Below are 22,210 nucleotides of genomic sequence, written 5' to 3'. Positions count from 1 at the left end.
GGAGGCAATTTTTGCATCATTCCATATTTATTACTGTATTTATCTTTTTCAGTTATAATCTTGTGCTCTCAACTTCTCCTCTCATCAAAATCTTCAGCTTTTACCAATCACTATGGTACATTCCTCAGCAACCTTGTTGTAACATTTATATTTAAAAGAGGTTTATAAACATCATAATTTAAACCTCAGTAATTAAAATAACAGCTCCTTATGTTCACATTAATTTATTGAAATGTCAAAATGGACAATTTACAATGTTATATTTACATGTGATATCACACATGATAATGTATAGAACACATTGTACACATATACACTGTCTGGAGTAACAGTTCTAGCTTGTCAGACTTAAATTTATCTTCTGTAGCGATAGCGTTTGAAGTGGAACCACAGCTGGAAAATATTGTTCTGAAACTGACACCGGAATCCATGTTTGTAGGAGTATTCCCACTCTCTGTGTACGATTTTGAAGGCAATGTCCTGAAAATTAAAGAAATATACATGATTAGCTTTGTTTCTCATCTACAAATTTTGAGACATTCATCATCATTCTTCAAATTAATAAGGAGAGGAAAATTTCAGCCAAAACAATGTTTTTCCTTATTGAAACCTACAAGGGGAGACAACAAGCTACAACATCTGAAATTGTGCACATTTCTCAGATATACTGTAAATCACTATTTATTCGCGAGAACTTTATTTTCGCGTAATTACGCGAGACAATATGCTCGCGAAAATTTCATTCTCGTGTTTAATAGTATCCCTTAAGATTATATAGAGCAATGACCACAATTCGTGAAAATTTTGTCTCACTAATAAAGATTCAATGACTATCTCGCGAAAATAAGGTGTCGCGAAAATTAAGTGATTTACAGTAGTTTGAAATCATTTCTCTAATTATGCTCTAAATTGTGTAATTAAACAAAACCATAAATACACAACAATTTTTGAAATACATGTACATGTATGTGTAACAAATTGTACATGTGTGCTTACTTCATATGGTGGTCCAGCATGAAATCTTAGAACAGCAAAATCTTTGTTGTCTTCTATAGGTGTCTGAAGTAGAAACATTTATACATGTACATGTATATGCCATTAATTATGACAGAAAGGAATCAAACTTTCTCTTTTTATACATTCAGATGAAAAAAATCAAAATATTGGTAAGGAGATGTTTATGTAAAATGCCATTTATACTTACCAGTGTGTACTCTGGGGTATCTGTTTTGTCAATCAAATCTGGATAAAAGATCTGAAAATAAAAAGAAGACTTGTGATCTATCGGTATAATGCTTGTCCTGATTCATCAGTTAACAAGGTTTCAAGGGCCAGTTCATGATGACTTGCAAAATATTCAATTTAACTTTTTGTAATCTTCCTGATCACATTTTTTTTAACATGAAAATTTTGATTTTTTTGTAGGAAAAAAGAAAATCTTTTTTCAGTTGGATTGCATGTTTTGAATGTACTTTTCCTATGCTGAATGAAATACGAGTTTCACCATTCAATACTTATATGAATATCTGTAAAATTTAGACTTATTGGATATCAATACATTGTACTTTATAATGTAAAAATTCTTACATTGAATTTGTATCCCTGTACAATCTTAGGTGGAGGGTTATCAATGTCATAATGGGTCTGGTTATACTTGTTCCACTCAAAGCCAGTGTGAACTCGGTTAAAGAACCGTGGTTTACGAGGGCGGTACTTGTCTGACCATAAGAATTTCTGGTGCTCAGTGGGAATCTCTACACTAAATGTCGCCTCATCATCATTCATACCCTCCCTGGCTTTCTTCTCAAATTCTGTCTCTCCATCCAACTAATGTAAAATAAAGAATTTAACATATGACTTTAACTTCTGAAGTGTAAATTTTTACTATAGAACTACTGTAAAATCTGATGTCTTTGTGGCCAGTGGGTTCAAATTTTTTGGGGTTTGAGGAAAAAATATTGCTTTGTGGGGATTTGATTTCGTGGTTGTAGAGAGTCTCAGGTTAATGCATGTAAAATTTCTGATTTTGTGGTGGTCATAAATGTTGTTTTCTCTATATCTTGAAAACAACAAAAATTAAACCCCACGACAATTTTTGATTTCACAGTATTAAAACTTTACAGGAAAGCTAAAGAATTGTGACCTATCCATCGGACAGCACTAAGAGCTAGTTGAAGTCTTACCCTGACACGCCCTGTTGATAACACTTGTTGCCTGGCTAGCTCCAGTTTCCTCATGTCATCTGTGGGGTCGTACACTACAGTATCTATCTCCAGTTCACTTGGCCTCAGTAGTTTAGGGGAGTAATTTCCAGCTTCATAATCAACATAAGCCTGGTCCTCCAGGTCTTCCTCTGTTATCAGTGCCTCATCACTGTAACATTAAAACAATTCATTGTTTTCCCCAAACAAATCACAGTTTATCCTAATTATCTAAATAAATATTCCATACTTTACTTAATGTAATCTGCAATTCTATGTGAGAAAAATATTAAAGAGAGGATTGGTTGTATATTATTTAAGTCCCTCTCGAGAATTTTTCACTCATATGGAGACGCCACCATTTGCTCGTGGAGAGCTGCAAATTTTGTCCTATACGTGGCACTCAGGGCCATTGAGCAGGGAGGAATCTTTTTCATGCCAGCACCTACTGCAAAACAGGACCTGGTTTACACGGTCTCATCCGAAGGACCAGTGTCCATGTCCCACAGTGGGATTTGAACCCTGGCGTAAGGATCAACTCCTTACTTTGCGACTCTAAAGCAGATGCTCTAACCACTGTGCCACACAGGCAACTAAGAGAGGAAAAATATTTGCTAATGGCATTTATTTAAATATACCCATAAATGATATATAGTCTAAAAATTAAATTTAAAAATATGATTTTTTACATTATCTTTTGGTAATAATTTATTTTAGTTCTTCAATAAACCAGTTATCAGTGTTCAAATAAGTTATCTGAATATCTGATCTTACTCTTCATCCTCTGCCCCTGTACTAGGACCAGGCAGAGCCTCCTCTCCTGTTTCTGTTTTGGCAGCACTGGTGGAGGGTCCAGGTGAAGGCTGATTCTCTCCCCTATCAGGTGGGGCTGGAGATTGGGTCTTACTGCCAGAGGGCGCTGGTGACAGTCTCCCGAGGCTAGAGGGCGCTGGAGACAGTCTCCTGAGACCTGAGGGCACTGGAGAGTTCCTCCTGTCTGGTGTACTGTTGTTGCTGCTACCACGAGACACACCAGAAGGAAACAGAGGACCAGAGTCAATTCCTTGCTGTAAACATTAAATAGGAATATTTGTAAAAGGAAAAGTACTGAAGAATATGAATGAATAATATCGTTCATTACATTTTTATTGTACAAGGAAATACAGAATTTTTTTCAAAATTTCCAAAAGCTCACATAATTTGTACAATGACAATAAACATGTTTATAAATTATCTGAAAGCGTAATAGTTGTCTCAGATAATATTACAGAGGTTTTTTTTCCAACATAAACTAAATGATCTTTTATTTCTTAATTCTGTACACTAACCTCTTGTTTCAGTTTGAAGAGTTTCTGTCTGAGATTTTCTTGATGCCTCTCCATCAGTCTTGTTCTGGCCATGTGTGCCTTCAGCTGCTGAAGTAGTGACTCCCAGTATCCTAAAATAAGTAGCAAAGAATAAAAACACACAATCCTATCTTATATTCACAGTCTCTAATCTCTATAACCCATATCTCCACTTCTTCCCAACCCTTTGTTGTATTTGCAGTTGTACATGTGTATCACTTCCAAATATCACATGTTCCACATCATAAATACTGTCCATCTTCCTTATCCACTTGTGTGATCCAGTACACCCACATCCACTCTCTTTACCTCTAGCATACACATTAAAATGTAATCCACTGTCTATGTGTACTTATCCAGCCTTTGATTAAAATGTATAATACATCACAGAACCCATCCTCTCTCTCTCTCTCTCTCTCTCTCACTGTACATTACATGTGTATCCACTTACCTACATCCACTCCTTCTCCTCCTTGTAACTTCTTTTTAATCTGTTCCTCCAGTAACATCAGTTGATTCGTGGTTTTACCTTTGAAAATGGACTGTACTTCATTGCTGACTGATTCATTGATTCTTTCTCTTCTGTCTTGGTAATCTGTAGAACATAAAAAATTATCCTGAAGTGAAACCAGTCTACATTGGACATTCTTTCAAATAATGGATTCAATTTAGATTTATCAACAAAATGAAATATATTTTCTTAGTTCTGAAATGTGACAATTGTAATTTTATTTACAGGACTGGTGAAAGAATGTTTACCTCTTTGACTTGAATCTAACTTCCTGAGCTGAGCCAGTTCATCATTAGCAATAGTAATGATATCCCTCCAATATTCCACATTCTTCCCCTGTTCTAGTTCTAGATAGACTTTAATGTCCTCCAGTAAATCTTCTAGATCCGCTATTGTCAATCCCTAACAATAAAGTTAAAATTATTCTGTATGTGCACATTTATTCATTCTTTCCTTTTGTTCTTTATTCTGATAATAATCAGTATTTCCATGTACTAGTAAAGAAAAATGTCCGATGCACATAAGATATTTTTATCATTTCTTTTAGATTTAAGAAATAATCTAAGACAAAGAAACATGTTATAGCCATAGAAATAGGAAATTAACTACTTAACAAACAAATTATAAGAGAAAACATTATATCTTACATAGAGATATGTGTATGGCTCATGCATTTCAACTGCAAGATCATCATCTTCAGCACTGATGTACTTGGCTAACAAGTCAATAGGCTTGGCTACAAATCATTTATTTAGAATGTAAATGTATCAATAGCTTTCTAATACTTTTGACCTTTACAGAATTCATAGTCAGATTTTTTTTCTTTTGTAAAAATTTTACTTTTTACAATAAATTTCAAGATTTAACAATAGGCGAATACTGTTTAAAAAATGAAATTAAATGTCAAGCTCCTATATCTTGGTATTCTAAATATAAAAAGAAACTCTGTTAAAAATACCTCTGCCATCTTGAATTCGTATCTTTGATCTGAGTTTGGCTTGGTTTAAATGAAACTGAAAGATAAAAGTCAAAGAAAGTTTTAAACACATTTAATTACAGTTCTGACTTATATACTCAGTATTCATTATATGAAATGCTTAAACTCATAAAAAATTCCAATAGTAATTATTTGATACAGATTTACCCGGTACATGTACAAAGATTTAACTTACACTATCTTCTTGCTTTTCCCACACCCTGTAATACTCCGACTCTTTCTCTCTTTGCATTAACTCCTGCAAAGAAATTATCAAATATAAAGAGCTCTAAAGATACCTTATTACTGATTCTGCATTAATATATGTATTTCTGTCTATACCTTGGTCTTCAGAGAAGGTAATTTACAACATTTGCTGTTTAATATAGAGTAAATTGTGTTTATAACTACATGTTTATCCAGTGTATCTTAAAGTAAGCTATATTTAGACCCAGCTTACCCTCTCCTGTTCTCTCTCCTCCATTTGTCTCTCTCTTTCTAGTCTTCTCTTCTTTACCTTCTCTAATTCTCTCTAAATAAATTTTAAAATATTTAAAACATTTAAGAGTCATTTTCTATAAGGACCACAGATGCCAGTCAAATGAATAATTATCATTAATTTTCATATCGGTAAAACATATATAAACACATGCAAAAAAGCTCCAAATTTATCATTCTAGACTAATGTCAAACAAAATATAACAATTGTTACATTCCAAGATATAAATAACACCCTATTATCCCCCTTTATTTGTAAATGAAGGAGAAAATGGTAAATTTAAATCACAGCAAAACTATATATGCATAAAGTCATCAATGCTCCAAATTACAATGTGGTATGAAGCCCAAAAGTATTATTTCTCATACCAGTAATTTACATTTTAAACCTTCATCAACAGTTTCGACTGAAATACTTTGTGTGTGTACATTTCCTTATACATGTACAAGTACAAAGATTTAAAGAATTTTCATATTCTTGACATTCAATAATTTAGATTTTGATATATTTTTTTCTCCTCCAGGGAACATCCCAGATGTTTATTCAGGGTTCTCCACATCTGAAAATTTAACCATGGAGGAAGCTACATGAAGGCAGAATGAGACCAAAATCATGAATGTGTGATAGACTTCCTAACCTTCATTCATCAATGATTGGTTTTACAATTTTTAAACTTAACCACTGCAACACAAAAAGTTGAAATAACCAACGCTTTTAAAAAGCTAAAAAAAAAATTAATTAGTTCACTTACCCTACTTTCCTCCAATTTCATTTTCTGGTGTTTGTGAATCTCATCTTCATTCATGTGCTTTTTTCCTTCCTTTTCCATCTTTTTGTTCCAAACAAATGTATCTAAGAGATGCTCATCTCCAAATGGATTGTCTGCATTTGTGTAACCCTATATCAAAGAAGCATTATGTAATAATTAATTCATTAAACTTCAACTTGTAAATTTCATCTACAATGGAATGATAAAACAATGATTATCAACTGCATACCAGGTAGTCTTTGTCCCAACCCATCTTTTCCTTGCGTCGTCTTTCTTTTGCTTCTTTCTTTGCCAACCTTCTTGCTCGTTTTTCTTCTGGTGTTTCTAATGTTTTCATCATTTCTTTCTCTCTTCTATAACAAAAACAATTCTGTGTTTCAATGCATATGTCTCACAATATACTAACATGATGATTATCTTTGAAATTCTGTTCACCAGATTTCCCCCTACCACCCCCACCCTACCCCACTGGATATTTTGAAATCTTTGTCCCAACCCATCTTATATCCTTGCGTCGTCTTTCAATTTTCTGCACTATACCAGGATGCTTCCACATAAGTTTCTTTTCTGGCCCAACCCTATATATTTCTATATAAAACTTTGCTCGTTTTTCTTTAGAATCTGGTGTTTCTTTACTGGCCCAGTGTTTTCATCAGGGGATATGTCCCTTTTTTAACAATTTAAATTCCCCTTCACCCAAGAATGCTTTTTCTCTTTACCAAGTATAACAAAAACAATTTTGTGTTTCAATGCATATGTCTCACAATATACTATAATGTGTACCCAGTGTAAATCACTTTTATACAAACTAAAGACTTATTTAATAAATTCTAAAAAATAGAAATTTACAATATATTACTGTAATCAAAAATATTCTAATGTGAATGTGTTATGTGAAGTAATTAACAATGATTTCTTGAAACTGTGTTGTCTGCATAAATCACTTTAAACTATATAATATACTTTTCTCAATGGACTATAAACTATAACCACCCACTCACTTTCTGTCTTCTTTATTTTTGATAATTGTCTCAATCTTTGATTTCTCCATGTTTCTGATGCGAGATGAACTTCCATCTTCATCTGATTCTGACTGAGAGCTAGAAGGTGTCCGATGCCTCCTTTTTTTGTGTGAAGACTTTGATGAACTTTCATATCTGTCCTTTTTTCTTGAATGTGAACGTGACCTTGACCTATGTTTTTTAACTGGTGACCTTGATCTGTGTCGTTTTACAGGAGACCTTGACCTTGATCTATATCTTCTTGGAGATCTTGTTCTTGATGAGTCTGAATCTGATTCAGATTCACTGTCTGACCTAGGAAAAAAGTAAATAAAAAAATATATATAAAAAAACAACAATTTTAAAAAGCTTCCAGTTATGTGATATATGTGGATTCATCTGAGGGATCACTTTTTGTTGATCATGTTTAGGACTTGATAATTTTCATTTCAAAGTTATTGCACCACTTAAAGATAGATCTCTGACAATTTGTGAATTAAATATTGTAGAAAAGAAGGATGTTTATGTGTAATGACTGTTTTGCTTTGTGTTACTGCTTGACAATACAGTTTGAATTTAAATGTTCAATATGAATTAAAGGAAGCTACAGTATAATATGGTTAAAAATGCTAGGGAAAGACAATTTTGGTTTGTTATTACCCAAAAGGACCCTGTAAATTTAAGAAATCTGATGGGCATACAAATGAATATATTTCAAAGTCACAAGAAATTTTCATCACTTCACTTTAAAATTATTCATTATAAGTAGAGACATTTTAAATTTTATATTAACAAATTATTTAGGTTATGCACAATTTGTTCACTATCATTTAATTTTTCAAATCTTGTACAACTTAAATCACACAAAACTCTTGGTCACCCAATTATCGCTGCGATTTTGTCGACTTTCAATCATTCACCTCTTTAATTTGCCTAGATTACTTTTAAAAATCAATAAAACTTTACAAATCATACACACATATATAATAGAATTAATATTAATTTCAATTTAGATAGAAATACAAGACCAATTAAGAGATAATCTTAGGATAATTCCAGGACCGTCACATATTTCAGTAAACAAACACATTAATGGCAGAGTTGCCTTTGTCATTTATGTCTCTGTTATAAGCCTGTATGCTATCAGTGTGTTTTTACTGAATTATGCCAATTTTTAAACCATAGAATTTATACAAATTGTTTCAACAGAGAGAAAAAAAACATACTATATAAATGGGATTGATTGAGTCTCATTTAATTGAGGTTTGTTAAGATATATCTTATAATTTGGTGCTGGGGTGGAGTAATAAGGAACAACAGATAAATTGCAATTCTGTAGCTCGCTGGTCTGGAAAAAATTTGACGTTCATCCATTTTTTTCCTCAGAGACAGACCAGCGAAAGATCTGCTGTTATCAACAGACGAAATCCGTCTTCTTCAGCTCTGCTATTGAAAATCTTCTAAATAAGATGGTTACCTTTCGTGTCTCTTCTTCTTATGGCGATGTTTTTCTTTCGATTTCTTTTTGCTACCCATTTTTCGATTTTTTCTTCAAAATTCGTATGTCTATCGTAAAACAGGAACTTCATATGTGAATACTAAATCTGGAATCAAAAACGTGTCAATACATTTTATCCGGATTTTGTGCCTTAATTCTTATCTCATACAGAAATGTGACTTCATAACATTTTTTATGCCACTGAACAAATTTACCTCTTTTTAAAACATCTAATAATTTTTTTTAAAAAAATGAATTCAAATTTGATTTAACATAGGTTGATTTTTTTTTATTTAGGTCATTGGTTTAGCGATGGTTCAACTTCAAAATATTATGTTTAAAAACTTATTTATACACAGCCAATTTTAAAGTATTTTACTCATTTTACAAATTTCATGAAATTTTCAGTTATGCAAGCGTCCCGATTAATTGCATGAGAAATACATTTCAATTTTTTTTTTAATGTAAAATAGTGGATTGATTTCTTTGGGCGATATACAAATATACAGAGATAAAAAAAAGAGGGGGGGGGTCAAAATTTGCAACAATTTCAATAAAATAATCAGAATACATTTGTACGTTCATCAATAAAGTTGTACTATAATTTATTTTTTTCATATTTGACAAACAATGCCGAAGAATGAAATACTATTGCATGAATTTCGAACCTGTTTGAACGTTTTTTAATTCCAACATTTCAGGGTTTTCAATTCATGTTTCTGTCCTTTGAATTTTATATCATATTTTGTACATACTACATCGAATCGATTTTTGGACATGCATATATAGTCTCTGTAAGGAGATAATGATATTTACCTTTATAGTAGTTGAAGTGTATTAATTTAATTGTCATTTTGAAAATCATTTTCAATGCTGTACACAAAGTAGAGGACGTTTTTGAATTTTAACAACTTCTGCCCGATCCCTTTGTTTTAGCGACTTAACAATAAAATATATTCAAACCAAACTCTGACTTTCAGTTTACCGATACTTGTGAAATTTAAGAGTCAGGTCTTGTCTCGTCACAAGGAATACACCTGTGACATATGAAAGCTTTAGCCCCAACCAGTCAAAAGTTATGCGCAACGCTGGCATTCCACATGTTGATTTACTCTGTCACATCAACCCTCGCAATAAGCTGCCACACAGGGGCATCACTGTATCATAAACACATCTTGTTCTTTATGTAATATTTTAAACCTCAATGTGTAGAAATTCCCGGATATTTATTCTGACTTCGACAACGTAAAGTTCTTTGGGTGATATCCACTACGTGTATTTAATACCTTAACTATTAATCACCCCTTTCGAATTCTTTCTTTTCCGGAGACTGACAAACAAAATTGAATCAATGCTTCTTTGAGATGTTTGCTTATAAGAATTAACATTTTAGCACTACTTGTGCACGGAATACATACGTACAACTGCCACTGTCAACCGCGCAGACTGCCATCTCCACGTGTTGACTACTACTGCTCACAGATGAAAATTTACACGTTTTTCACATACATTATTTTCTTTATAAATACGCATTATTTTTGTAAGAACACACAAGAAAACAAAGACGAAGAAAGGTCTACTCCAGAATGACCTTTTTTAAAATCTGTAACATCGATTATAAATACAAAGCTGAGTTGACTAAATGGAAGTGAACATAACACATTTGAAGATAAAAAAATAAATTTATTCCAAAAATATCAAAAATAATGAGTAAAGGTCACTTTAAAGATCATTATCGATAATGAAAATATCAGAGAATTTTTGCCGAATATAAAAAAAAAATTCCTAAACTGAAGGGAAATGTGACTAAAACGCCACTATCAAAAAATAGCTACAAAAGTGATGAAAAATGTGACTATAACGCCACTATCAAATAATAACTACAAAAGTGATGAGAAATTCGACTAAAACGCCACTATCAAATAATAACAAAAAAGTGATGAGAAATGTGACTAAAACGCCACTATCAAATAATAACAAAAAAGTGATTATGATGTTGATGATGAAGACGCTAGTCACATCCAAAGTAATGGACTTGTGGAATATGCATCAATCAGTGTTGTGGCTTGACCCTTCATAGGCGTCGGAACCAGGGGGTATTCCTTTTAGGCAGGATTATTGTTAAAATGATTTATGTCAATTACTAATTGTATAATTGTTTTGCCATTGGCTTTTTTTCCAAATATATACTTAGTATAGACATTGAACATATCTTCGTTCTATAGTTTAGCACACCCCCTACTCCAGACTTTCCACAGATACGTCTTAGTATAGGTTGAAATTGGGAAAAAAATGTTTATTGTTTGGAAGAAAAATTTCGTTACTGGAGTTTTTGCCGAACCTAGCCCCCCCCCTGTGACCCCCTACGAAATAGGATTTTCGTGTTAGCTACAAAAGGGAAATAGATATTTCCTTTTCTTTTTTCGACTAAAACGCCACTTTTTGCTTGTCAGGTTTTTTTGGAGGTACAAAAAATTTTTTTCTGATACTTAGCCCCCCCACTTTAAATTTGCTTCCGACGCCAATGCCCTTCATTAACAGAGTTTTAGCTGCAGTCATTCAGATATCACTGGTCTGCTGTAACACACAGAACTCCTGATTTCAGTTAACGTCCTGAAACTTGGCCATAAAAAAGTCATCAGGGTCACGCTGACCAAAGAATTTCCTCAACCGTGTCCCTATTCTCTCAAACAAGCCTGATCTTCTGAATTGGAATGTTTGGTCTAACTGCCGTGTCTTGGCAGGATCAGTGGTGTTCTTAGCCAAGAAGTCTTTCGTTTTGATCAGTTGGTTTTGAAATCGTTTTATCTGTGATAAGAAGAAATCAAAATGAAAACATTTTGAAGAAGAGTGTTATGGAATCTTTTTTTTAAGTTGAATGACAAAAACGGTACATGAAGTATGTAATGCCAAAGCAGAGTGTTCCTGGAATGGTTAGTATGTACTTACATTGAAAATGACCTCCTCACTGTCTTCTAGAATTCGGAGGTATCTTTCAGCTGCTTTGTCTTTACCTAATGAAACCCCAAAAAATCCTTGATTAGAGCAATTCAGATTGACAAATTCTAAAATAGGGATAATTTGAACAGTTTAGCTATCCATGTTCAAAGAGCAATTTAAGATATGCTAAAAACGCCAAGAGATTCACAAAAAAGAATTTAGATACATTTTTCAGCCATGAACTATTACTCAGAAAGAAAAAATGGAATTCTGACGATTTTAAAGAACTCTACATTAACTCGAAAGTCCTCTAACACTTTGGTCCAAAACCAGAAAGAAACCATAACTTAGTTTTATAAGACATAACTGACAAAATAACTTACCACTTTTGGTTAGATACAGAATATGCTGTGTCCACATTCTTTGAAGTGTACGTAAATCTGTCTCTGTAATCATGTTCTTTTTCAAAGCTTCCATGAACAGATAGGCAAATACTATGTACTTCTTCTGTTCTTCTGATAAATAAAAAGACATTTTATAATAATTGTGATACAGACAATCAACTTTATCAATTAGAACAAAAAAAGAAAATGTTAAATTTTATCATTGTCTTACCGGCAATGTCTTTCCTGTTTGAAAATGAAAATCCACCATCTTTACTCGCAGTTTCTTTTCCGTAGAGAAAAATTAGAATTTCTAGAATGTGCTGTCTCTGGAATAATGAAAAATAATAATTAGGAAGTCAGGTATATGTTTTTAAATTTCATTGCATGTAACTTCAATTTACGTTGTATGTATGCTGTAAATTAGTTTATGAAGCTATTTCTTAAGGTTTGTTCAACAGTACACAACAATCAAATTAAAAAAAAAGATGCTTACAACTGGAGTCATAGTCCGTGTGTTTGTCCTTGATAAATACTGAAGCAGGCTTGTCCTAAGACGCTGTTCCATAGTCTTACTTCCCAATTTCTCCATCATAGCAAACGAAATAGATATCACGATTTACAACGTGTGTTATTTTCTTGCTGAACGACGAAAGAGTGGTTCGCAACCATTATGACGTCAGTGTACTATGATGTGTTTTCATTGTGACGTCATTAATGCAAGTAAAATTGAATACGGTCTTCGATACGGAAAAATGTAAAATGTATGATTCAAGTAGATTTTCCCCCAAACATATTTACGTCCACCAGACTTTTGAAAATAGTACATATATTGATCAATACTAATTGCATGAAAAAGTATTGCAACTATAATTTCCGAGTACATTATATTTATTAGGAATTAATATAGCAGTTGACAATAAAATGAATATTTAAAAAAATTAAGTTTTAATCAAGGTGAAATATGATTCTACATTTTGCTTCTAATTTGAAATCGGAGCCCACCAGAAAAATGGCTCTTTTATTTTAAACCAGGTAATAAAAACTGCTTTTTAGTTTATTTTTTTTTTTTTTTTTAAGAAAAGAGTAGGGAATTATCGCAGTCGCGGATCTAGAAATTAAAAGAAAAGGGAGGGGGGGCGGTGAAGAGGGATAGAGTTATTATAACGTACGTTTTACATATATGTTTGTGGTTATTAAATACATGTAACCAAATAGGATACAGGGTGGAGTAATGTTTTAAAGTTGGGAGGTTCATCAACCTGGGTAAAAAATTCTTGTATGAATGACCTGAAAGTTTTTTTTTTAAAGAGAAGAAAATCTCTGAACCAAAAAATCCTAATTTGTAAAGGGAGTGGGGGTTTCATTTTGTTTTCACAACCAAATTTCTTTATATATTACAACATTAGCCTTTTACTGAACATTTTCCAAAGTAAAAATACAACAAAAATTTGGGACTTTCTCCTTTCCCACTCATTTTCATAAATTCAAGTGCCGCATTGAATACATTCACCTTTATGCTGCAGTAATATGCAAAATATCATTTTATTTTTACTTTATTTTAACCCCACCCCCCTTTCACCTTTTTGGTTTTACAGGAATGACACAATAAATATGATAACAAAAATGGAAGTTTGACTCTTTAAGAGAGAATTTCATTTAAGTCAATGAAGAAGTCTTCAATCAGACAGCAATAAAAGACACGTAGTTAGTGAAGCCACTACAACGTCGTGTAGAATCCTACATCCATCAAAAACACATCCAAGTATCAGCTACATCACCAATAATTCATATTTAAGAAGATGTACGAGAATCGAACCCAGGACCCCTAAATCACTAGTCAGATGCTCTACCTATGAGCTACCCAGGCTGATATCCACAGCCCAAACTATCAATGTTAAGAGGGCAAGCAGATAAATTAGTAACACATTTTGTTTTCCTCCTTTTAATTAAATAAAATTAAGACATTAGATTGACACAAGTATTTAAAATTCAAATATACCTGGATAATTTTCAGACATAGTTTGAATGTTTATATATTACAAATAAATTATATATCAATCTACATTCATTTTAATCAATGACAGATAAAATTTTAAATGCAATCTTTTACTTTGAGCTTTTCATTATTTCTTTCTGAGCTTTTCATTATTTCTTTCTCTTCAGAAAATCTTAGATCCAATGATCTTATAAATATTTTAAAACAACAAATTATTGTTATACATAATTTGTATGCTGCATACAAGTAACTAAAGTGTTAGCTTCATTAAATGGTAGAAAATGATCACCCTCAAATGTTTGGCTAACATGTACATAATACAATATTTCATCAAACTAGGACTCAGTTCTAAAAGCAAGGATCAAGGGTGCTGAATAAAGATATCCCTATGATGAGAAATAATCAAAATTCTTATTAAAATCAACAATCATACACCTTGTCCGAATAATAAAATTATTTTTCAAAAAAAAGTTTATGCCTCAAATATTATGAAAAGACATTTCAAAGAGGCACAATAAAAAAATATCCAGATAAATAATTGAATAATTTATCAGTAACCAGTAAATGGAATTAATCATCAGTTACAAACAAGAACATAGCACCATCTTCATCATAACTTGTCTCCAGTTTTCCTGCAGTGGTTCTTAGATCAACATCACCATTATCCTCACAATCACTTACTTCACTAGCAGATTTTTCTGGATTATCAATTTCTATCTGAAAGTCATTGCCAGGCTTGGACATCCCACCCAGACTGATGCGAGTGTTTTTGTGCTTCAGAAGATGTTTTTGGAGGTAGTGTTTCCTGGAGAATTCACAGCTGCACAAGTGACAAACGTAAGGTTTCCTCCCCAAATGAGTTGCCACATGGCGATCGTAATCGGATTTATATGGATAAACTTTGTTGCAGACCTCACATACATGAGGATGTCCACCATTATGCTGAAACCTGTGCATGGAATATTCTCGTCTGGCACTGAATGAAATCTTGCACTCCTTGCAGTAGAATTTACTGTTGATTATTTTTTGTCCATCATCTGTGTAAATGGGTCTTTCCATTTCCTTGAAATTTTCAAATTCTTTTTCAGTTTCTGTGACACTTTTCCCTGGTGAGCTTGAATTTGGCTCCAAGCTCTGAACGATGCTTTCTATGGAGGGTTCCAAAGTTTTCATGATGCTGTCAACAGAGTCTTTTTCTCCAGATTCATTGCTCTCTTCTCTTTTGTGGATTGTTAAGTGATCTACCAATGCATTGCGTCTTTTGAAGGACTTGAAGCAGATATGACACTTGTAGGGTCTCTCATCAGAATGTGTGGCTTCATGTCGTACAAGGTCAGACTTGCATGGGAAAGCTTTACCACAAGAATTACAAGTATGTGGAATTTCTCCTCTGTGTTTTAGGCGATGGATTCTGTACAGTGTTACTTTATCAAAGATTTCATTACAAATGTTGCACACATATTTCCTTAACTTCATATCTGAAAATTCCTGAATCTCCATTTCTTCATTGGTTGGGTCATCCTTTGTATATTTAAGAACTATGTCCTGTGCCTCTTTTGTTTCTTTTATCTCATCATGACGCGCCATGTGAGCCAGAAATCTAGACCTAGTATGGAACCCCTTGTCACATAACTGACATCTGTGAGGGTACATGCCAGTGTGGATTCGAGTGTGCTCTTTCAGATTCGATGGGCGATTAAAAGCCTTTCCACAATATTCACATTTGAATTTTCTATTTCCATCCTGCCTGATAGTCAAAGGCTTTATGACAAATTTTTCCGGACACTGTTTGTCAGACAATATCTGCTGCCCAGAATGTAAAGCTTTATGAACATCAAAGTCCTCTATCTTCTCAAATACAGCCTTACATATGGGACACATAAATTTGTCATTTATCAAATTTTTATCACGACTCCTTACTTGCTTGCGTAATTTATTTTTGGTGATTCTTTTTGGAATTTTCAGTGTAGTATCTTCTTTGGAAAGATTGTCTTCTTTCTGTAAAACTGGTGGAGAATCCTCACAATCTTCATTCCACTCTTCAAATTCCGAATCGTCTGCTTCCTTTTTAGGTGATAAAACAGGAGGTATGTCTTCGTTTTCAAAGTCAGTTGATTCTTGTGACATTGAGGGAGCATTCATTGACAGATCAGGGGGCATGTCTTCATATTCTGGGTCAAACACTTCCTGTTTAACAAAGGAAATATTTCTGTCTTCTGAATCTTCAGCATCACAACCATTTTTATTGAACAAGTGTCCATCCTCACTAGAAGCCTCCTCTTTTATTCGAATATTCATTGTTGAAATGGTAGATACTGGATTGTTGACATTTTCAGTAGAAACCAATGGTTCATCACCATATTCAGGATCAAGGGTTTCCTGCTTGATAAACAAGCTTGTTGTTGCCTCACTCCCACTATTATTCTCAGTATCTAGTCTACTAGTGTCAGAATCAAATGTATGGAAATCTGAATCATGAAATTCTTTTTTGACCTCATTATTATAACTTGTTTCTTCATTTTCGTGCGCAGTGTCAAAGTTTGGATCAATGAAAACATCGAAAGACTCTCCGTCATCAGATTTTGAGGCATGTTGTTTGTCAGTTTTCCTTCTTTTAATAGCTTCAGATGGACTGCATTCTTTCCCAAATGCTTCATCCAAAGAGGTGTCAATCTGCTCAGACTTTCTTTTTGTAAGGCTATAAAAATCATTTGTTGGAGATTTTACATGCATTTCAGAAGTTATGCTATATCCTTCTTGTACATTCTTCAATGGAACAGACATAGGAAATGTCTTCCCATTTAATAAAGAAACTAATGTCTTATGGGATGCCCCGTGCTTTGAAATACTTTGTTTTTCTGCAGAATCATTCGCTTGTTTAAAATTTTCCTGGAAAGCAGAGTGGCTTTTGTTGAATGAAGAAGTCTGATTCAACAGAGAAACAGAATACACCTTCTTCTCTTCTGCCAGTTTTTTCTCTGTTGCAGAGGCCATTGAAACAATGCACTTCACTGAGGAATCAACTTTTGGCGTATTTGGAATGCATGCTTCTATTTGTTTCTTCTGCAAAGGAAAAAGTTTATTGTGACATTCATCCGTCAAACTCACTAGTGAAGCAAGGTTCTCATCAATGCTTAATGCCGGTAATGTTTGGTCTTTTTTATTTACAGTGGCAGCTGGATTACATGTATCATTTGATGTAGATGTCAGTGAGTTTGCTACCAAAGATGAATTGGTGGGTTTCTTGAGAATTGATGTCCATGCTTTGGTTTTGCCTAACTTTTCCAGAACTTTGGTATCACTATTCATAATAAATGAAGCACCTTTTTCATTTAAAGTGGCTTCTGGATTGGAAGTTGCATTTGATGTAGATGTTGATAAGTTTCCTGGCAAAACAGTACTACTGGGTTTCTGAAGAATCGAAACCCAACATTGGGTTTTGCCTTCAGTAAGTTTGCTTTCACTTTTATCAGAAGAATAAGTTTCTGTGCTATCATCTCTCTCTGCAGATTGATTTGATGTTCTGTGAATTTGCAGGCTATTACATACATCACCTTCTGCTTTACTTTCCAGATGTTTGTCATTTTCATTTAAATTTCTACACTCAATGCTTTGGATTACTGGTTTCACATCCTCATTTTGAGCTGGATGTTCCATTTCTAAATTTTCTGATTTTGAAGTTTGATTTGGTATCACATTTAACATGTCATCATAGTATTTATTTGTAGCTAATTCATGTGTCTTTGTAGAATTTTCAATTGAGTTTTTGTCCTCTGTATTCTGTTTGTCAACAAGAGAGAACTGTTTAACAGGGGGTTCCTCAATTGATGATCTTTGTTTATCCAGAAGTGAAACAAGTTTGGTGTTGGATTGTACCCCAAAGCCTGATCCAACCCTGAAGGAATCATCTGCCCACTGTACTTTGATTTTGCTGTTCTTTTCTGGGTTGCCCAATATTATTGTTCTTGGAAAGTCTTCCTCCTCAGCCTCCATAGTTGTTCTGATCTAGCACACCTGTCTTTAAAGTGACAAAAAGAAACTATTACAATGTAAACAAGTTTGAAGACTATGGTATAATTTCCATAAGAATGGATTTTTGGTAATTTTTGCAGTCATTTAAAGCAATAAAATTTTAATTTTTTATGTCTTCAGTTTAATGCTTGACCTGAGAGCAATATTCTTTATTACATCACATTTAAAGCAGAAGCTTTGTTATTGTTCATGACATTTTGGTAGATGCATTGTTTAGATTTTAATTTTTTATGTTTATTAAAAAAGAACTTCTTAGTTTAAAGAAAAAAATGAATTTTTAGAAAAAAAAAATTGATTTTTAATAAGGGGAGATAACTCAAAACATGACAGCAAATTGCATTCTTTATTACATCACACACTAAAAGAAAACCTTAATTGTTCTGTGAAATGCATACAACTTATTTTGTCTGTTTTTTCTAAACATAGGTGCACTGAAAATGGATGCTTTCCCCCATATTTCAGGTGTCAAATACCCCCTAGTAGTAATTGACATTTTATAGTTGGATATTTACAAAATTCACAATTTTATCTCCATTGATATGCAGAAGTCTATGTAACAAGCCTCCATTTTATTTTTTTATAGGGGTCAGTTTTGCTTGTCCCTCACCAAGTAACGTCCTGATAACGTCATACATAAAACTGTGTTTTGCACCCTTGGAGTAGCATTTGATGACATTTCCCACATTTATTTGCATGTAAGTTCATAGAAAATTGCTTTATTTGTTTTAATTTATGTAGTTAACCATACAATATAATCTCAAGTTGACACTGTGTAAGGCATAATGCCTATTAGATACATGTTCTGAATTTATACATTTAAGGATATTTTTATTTCACATTATGAAACTGCATTGTGACATCAAAGTTGACGTCATTCAAAAATGGAAGCTTAAGGTCATGACCTTCAAAATTGATCGCAAATGAGAATATGTATCTTTGTGTGTGACATAGAACTAAGTATGTATTAGGGTATGTCCAGATTTTTGAGGCAATTTCTGATTTAAGACAGTGACTATTTCCATTAGACCCCCCCCTCCCCTTGTTTATACAGAAACTAGCAATATCTGTAAAAAATTGTTTGGCAGCTTTTCAAAAAATTTTAATGTAACATTTTATGTATTCAAATACTGTATATTTCATACTTTGTGTTTTTTAGAAGAAAAATAAAATTATTGTGTGAGCTGATTCGGTTAGGTTTGAATTTCATCCTGTAATGTCGTAGACATGTAATACTAAATTTACAATTACTTGCCCAAAAATTCAACAATTTATGCACCAAAATGTTTGGAATACCTAAATACAAAAAAGTGAATTGCAAGAAAAAATTATTTCCTTTAAAGCTAAACACAGTTTCGTATAAAATCCAAGAGAGAAGCATGCTGGGTAGGGATTTTCCCTAGAGAAGCATTAATAACTAGATATATATTTTTGTTTTCATTCACATAAAGTAGAATCTTATCTTAATATTTAAAGAAAAAAATGTGCATTCATTTTTAGAAAAAAAAATTATGAGACTTTTTAATAAGGGGAGATAACTCAATCCGGTTTTCACATGTGCAGAATTGCATGAGCAATTAGCAGGTAATGTAGCTCTTTCATGAGGTGGAAAATGTACCCTAAAGCACACTAAAAGAAAACCTTAATTGTTCTGTGAAATGCATACAACTTATTTTGTCTGATTTTTTCTGTTTTTGTTGAGCAGGGGGGTTAAAAATGCATAGGTGCACTGAAAATGGATGCATAAACAACCCAATATCCCCCATATTTCAGGTGTCAAATACCCCCTAGTAGTAATTGATGAATGTATTATAGTTGGATATTTACAAAATTCACAATTTTATCTTTCCATTGATATGCAGAAGTCTATGTAACAAGCCTCCATTTTATTTTTTTATAGGGGTCAGTTTTGATTGTCCCTCACCAAGTAACGTGATAACATACATAAAACTGTGTTTTGCACCCTTGGAGTAGCATTTGATGACATTTCCCACATTTATTTGCATGTAAGTTCATAGAAAATTGCTTTATTTGTTTTAATTTATGTAGTTAACCATACAATATAATCTCAAGTTGACACTGTGTAAGGCATAATGCCTATTAGATACATGTTCCATAGAATTTATACATATGATAAGGATTCAAAAGTTGTTATTTCACATTATGACGCAACTGCATTGTGACATCAAAGTGTGACGTCATGTCAAAAATGGAAGCTTCGCAAGGTCATGACCTTCAATTTAATTGATCGCAAATGAGAATATGTATCTTCTGTATAGATATACATGTGACATAGAACTATTGAGTATGTAGTTAGGGTGACACTGTCCAGATTTTTGAGGCAATCTTCTGATTTAAGACAGTGACTATTTCCAATTAGACCCCCCCCTCCCCTTGTTTATACAGAAACTAGCAATATCTGTAAAAAATTGTTTGGCAGCTTTTCAAAAAATTTATAATGTAACATTTTATTGATATTCAAATACTGTATATTTCATACTTTGTGTTTTTTAAATTGAAGAAAAATAAAATTATTGTGTGAGCTGATTCGGTTAGGTTTGAATTTCTCTTCGAAGTCCTGTTTTATGCAATGTCGTAGACATGTAATACTAAATTTACAATTACTTGCCCATTTCTGGACCAAATTCAACAATTTATGCACCAAAATGTTTGGAATTCTGTCCTCTTTGCACCAATACAAAAAAGTGAATTGCAAGAAAAAATTATTTCCTTTAAGGTAGCTAAACACAGTTTCGTATAAAATCCAGGGGGTTTTTCCCAGAGAGAAGCATGCTGGGTAGGGATTTTCCTGCTATTTATAGGAGTCTAGATGAAAACTGCATCATTTTTGTTTTCATTCACATAAAGTAGAATCTTATCTTAATATTTAAAGAAAAAAATGTGCATTCATTTTTAGAAAAAAAAAATTATGAGACTTTTTAATAAGGGGAGCCTCCGGTTTTCACATGTGCAGAATTGCATGAGTCAATTAGCAGGTAATGTAGCTCTTTCATGAGGTGGAAAATGTACCCTGAAAGCACACTAAAAGAAAACCTTAACTTGTTCTGTGAAATGCATACAACTTTTTTTGTCTGTTTTTTTCTGTTTTTGTTGAGCAGGGGGGTTAAAAATGCATAGGTGCACTGAAAATGGATGCATAAACAACCCAATATCCCCCATATTTCAGGTGTCAAATACCCCCTAGTAGTAATTGATGAATGTATTATAGTTGGATATTTACAAAATTCACAATTTTATCTTTCCATTGATATGCAGAAGTCTATGTAACAAGCCTCCATTTTATTTTTTTATAGGGGTCAGTTTTGCTTGTCCCTCACCAAGTAACGTCCTGATAACGTCATACATAAAACTGTGTTTTGCACCCTTTACTGTTCAGTTTGTTTACTCTTCACAAATCACTTAGAATGAACTGAAAATGCTGTGAGTCAATTTTCCTTTCTCACAATTTTTACTCTGATTTTTTTGGATTATAATCTTTATATTTTTCATGAAGGAAATTTACACTTATATAAACTAATATTCACTCCAAACCAGTACCAACGCCCCTTTAAAACATATATATTTCATATTCTAATGCAACTTCCTTCTACGATTTTAGAGAGTAAAGGGTTACTAATGTAATATTTGAAGCAGCAAGGAAGATAGCAATTAAGGGATCATTCTTGAAGGTTTTTCTCCAAATCTATTTTTTATTTATTAATTAAAAATTTACCCTGATAAAGACGAGGAACTGTGCACAGAGTCCAAAAGGGAAAGAAAAATAATGGAATGGTTGGCAGAATACAGACAGGAAATGAATGTTTCGTCGATAAGTACTAAGTTTCGTTTGATCGGAAATAATATTTCCGCAAAATGATTCGGATCGTAAAACAATTACAAATGACTAAAAGACCGCAAGATTGGAAATAATTATATGCAGCTAACTGCTTACGTCATTTCTATCTGTTACAATTAAAAATTAATGATAGAGAACGAAATTGGCGGGTACAATTCGACGCGGACGGCCGAGAAAACATTGGATTGAAATTCTAGTTTGA

At 33.0% G+C, this 22,210-nt stretch overlaps 3 protein-coding genes across 4 annotated transcripts; all 3 read right to left on the bottom strand.

Annotated features, from left to right (window-relative positions):
- Window positions 1–208: 208 nt before the first annotated feature.
- LOC134279196 (splicing factor Cactin-like) lies at window positions 209–8,882 on the bottom strand. Its single transcript, XM_062761547.1, has 17 exons — window positions 8,781–8,882; window positions 7,304–7,618; window positions 6,532–6,655; window positions 6,285–6,431; window positions 5,495–5,566; window positions 5,231–5,293; window positions 5,017–5,071; window positions 4,706–4,794; window positions 4,307–4,460; window positions 3,999–4,142; window positions 3,530–3,639; window positions 2,976–3,268; window positions 2,184–2,373; window positions 1,588–1,827; window positions 1,205–1,255; window positions 997–1,059; window positions 209–480 (listed from the first exon to the last, which is right to left on the bottom strand). Exons 1-17 carry the CDS (start codon window positions 8,837–8,839, stop codon window positions 355–357), a joined length of 2,295 nt encoding a protein of 764 aa, XP_062617531.1. The 5' UTR covers window positions 8,840–8,882; the 3' UTR covers window positions 209–354.
- A 2,452-nt stretch (window positions 8,883–11,334) lies between these two features.
- On the bottom strand, window positions 11,335–12,922 carry LOC134279180 (uncharacterized). Of its 2 annotated transcripts, none has more exons than XM_062761529.1 (5): window positions 12,621–12,922; window positions 12,357–12,453; window positions 12,125–12,256; window positions 11,751–11,815; window positions 11,335–11,609 (listed from the first exon to the last, which is right to left on the bottom strand). In XM_062761529.1, the coding sequence occupies exons 1-5, from the start codon at window positions 12,717–12,719 to the stop codon at window positions 11,403–11,405; spliced, it is 600 nt and encodes a 199-aa protein (XP_062617513.1). In that variant the 5' UTR covers window positions 12,720–12,922; the 3' UTR covers window positions 11,335–11,402. The 2 variants fall into 2 exon arrangements, with proteins under 2 accessions (XP_062617513.1, XP_062617514.1); XM_062761530.1 differs by having other exon boundaries at window positions 12,125–12,253.
- A 1,665-nt stretch (window positions 12,923–14,587) lies between these two features.
- Window positions 14,588–21,975, bottom strand: LOC134279195 (gastrula zinc finger protein XlCGF48.2-like). Its single transcript, XM_062761546.1, has 2 exons — window positions 21,886–21,975; window positions 14,588–18,141 (listed from the first exon to the last, which is right to left on the bottom strand). Exon 2 carries the CDS (start codon window positions 18,114–18,116, stop codon window positions 14,694–14,696), a length of 3,423 nt encoding a protein of 1,140 aa, XP_062617530.1. The 5' UTR covers window positions 18,117–18,141; window positions 21,886–21,975; the 3' UTR covers window positions 14,588–14,693.
- Window positions 21,976–22,210: the final 235 nt, after the last annotated feature.

Source organism: Saccostrea cucullata, unplaced genomic scaffold (assembly GCF_032062105.1).
Source record: "Saccostrea cucullata isolate Sc308-1 unplaced genomic scaffold, CSIRO_AGI_Scuc_v1 ctg229, whole genome shotgun sequence".
In the NCBI taxonomy this organism is placed as follows: domain Eukaryota; kingdom Metazoa; phylum Mollusca; class Bivalvia; order Ostreida; family Ostreidae; genus Saccostrea; species Saccostrea cuccullata.
This window is presented reverse-complemented; position numbering and strand designations above follow the sequence as displayed.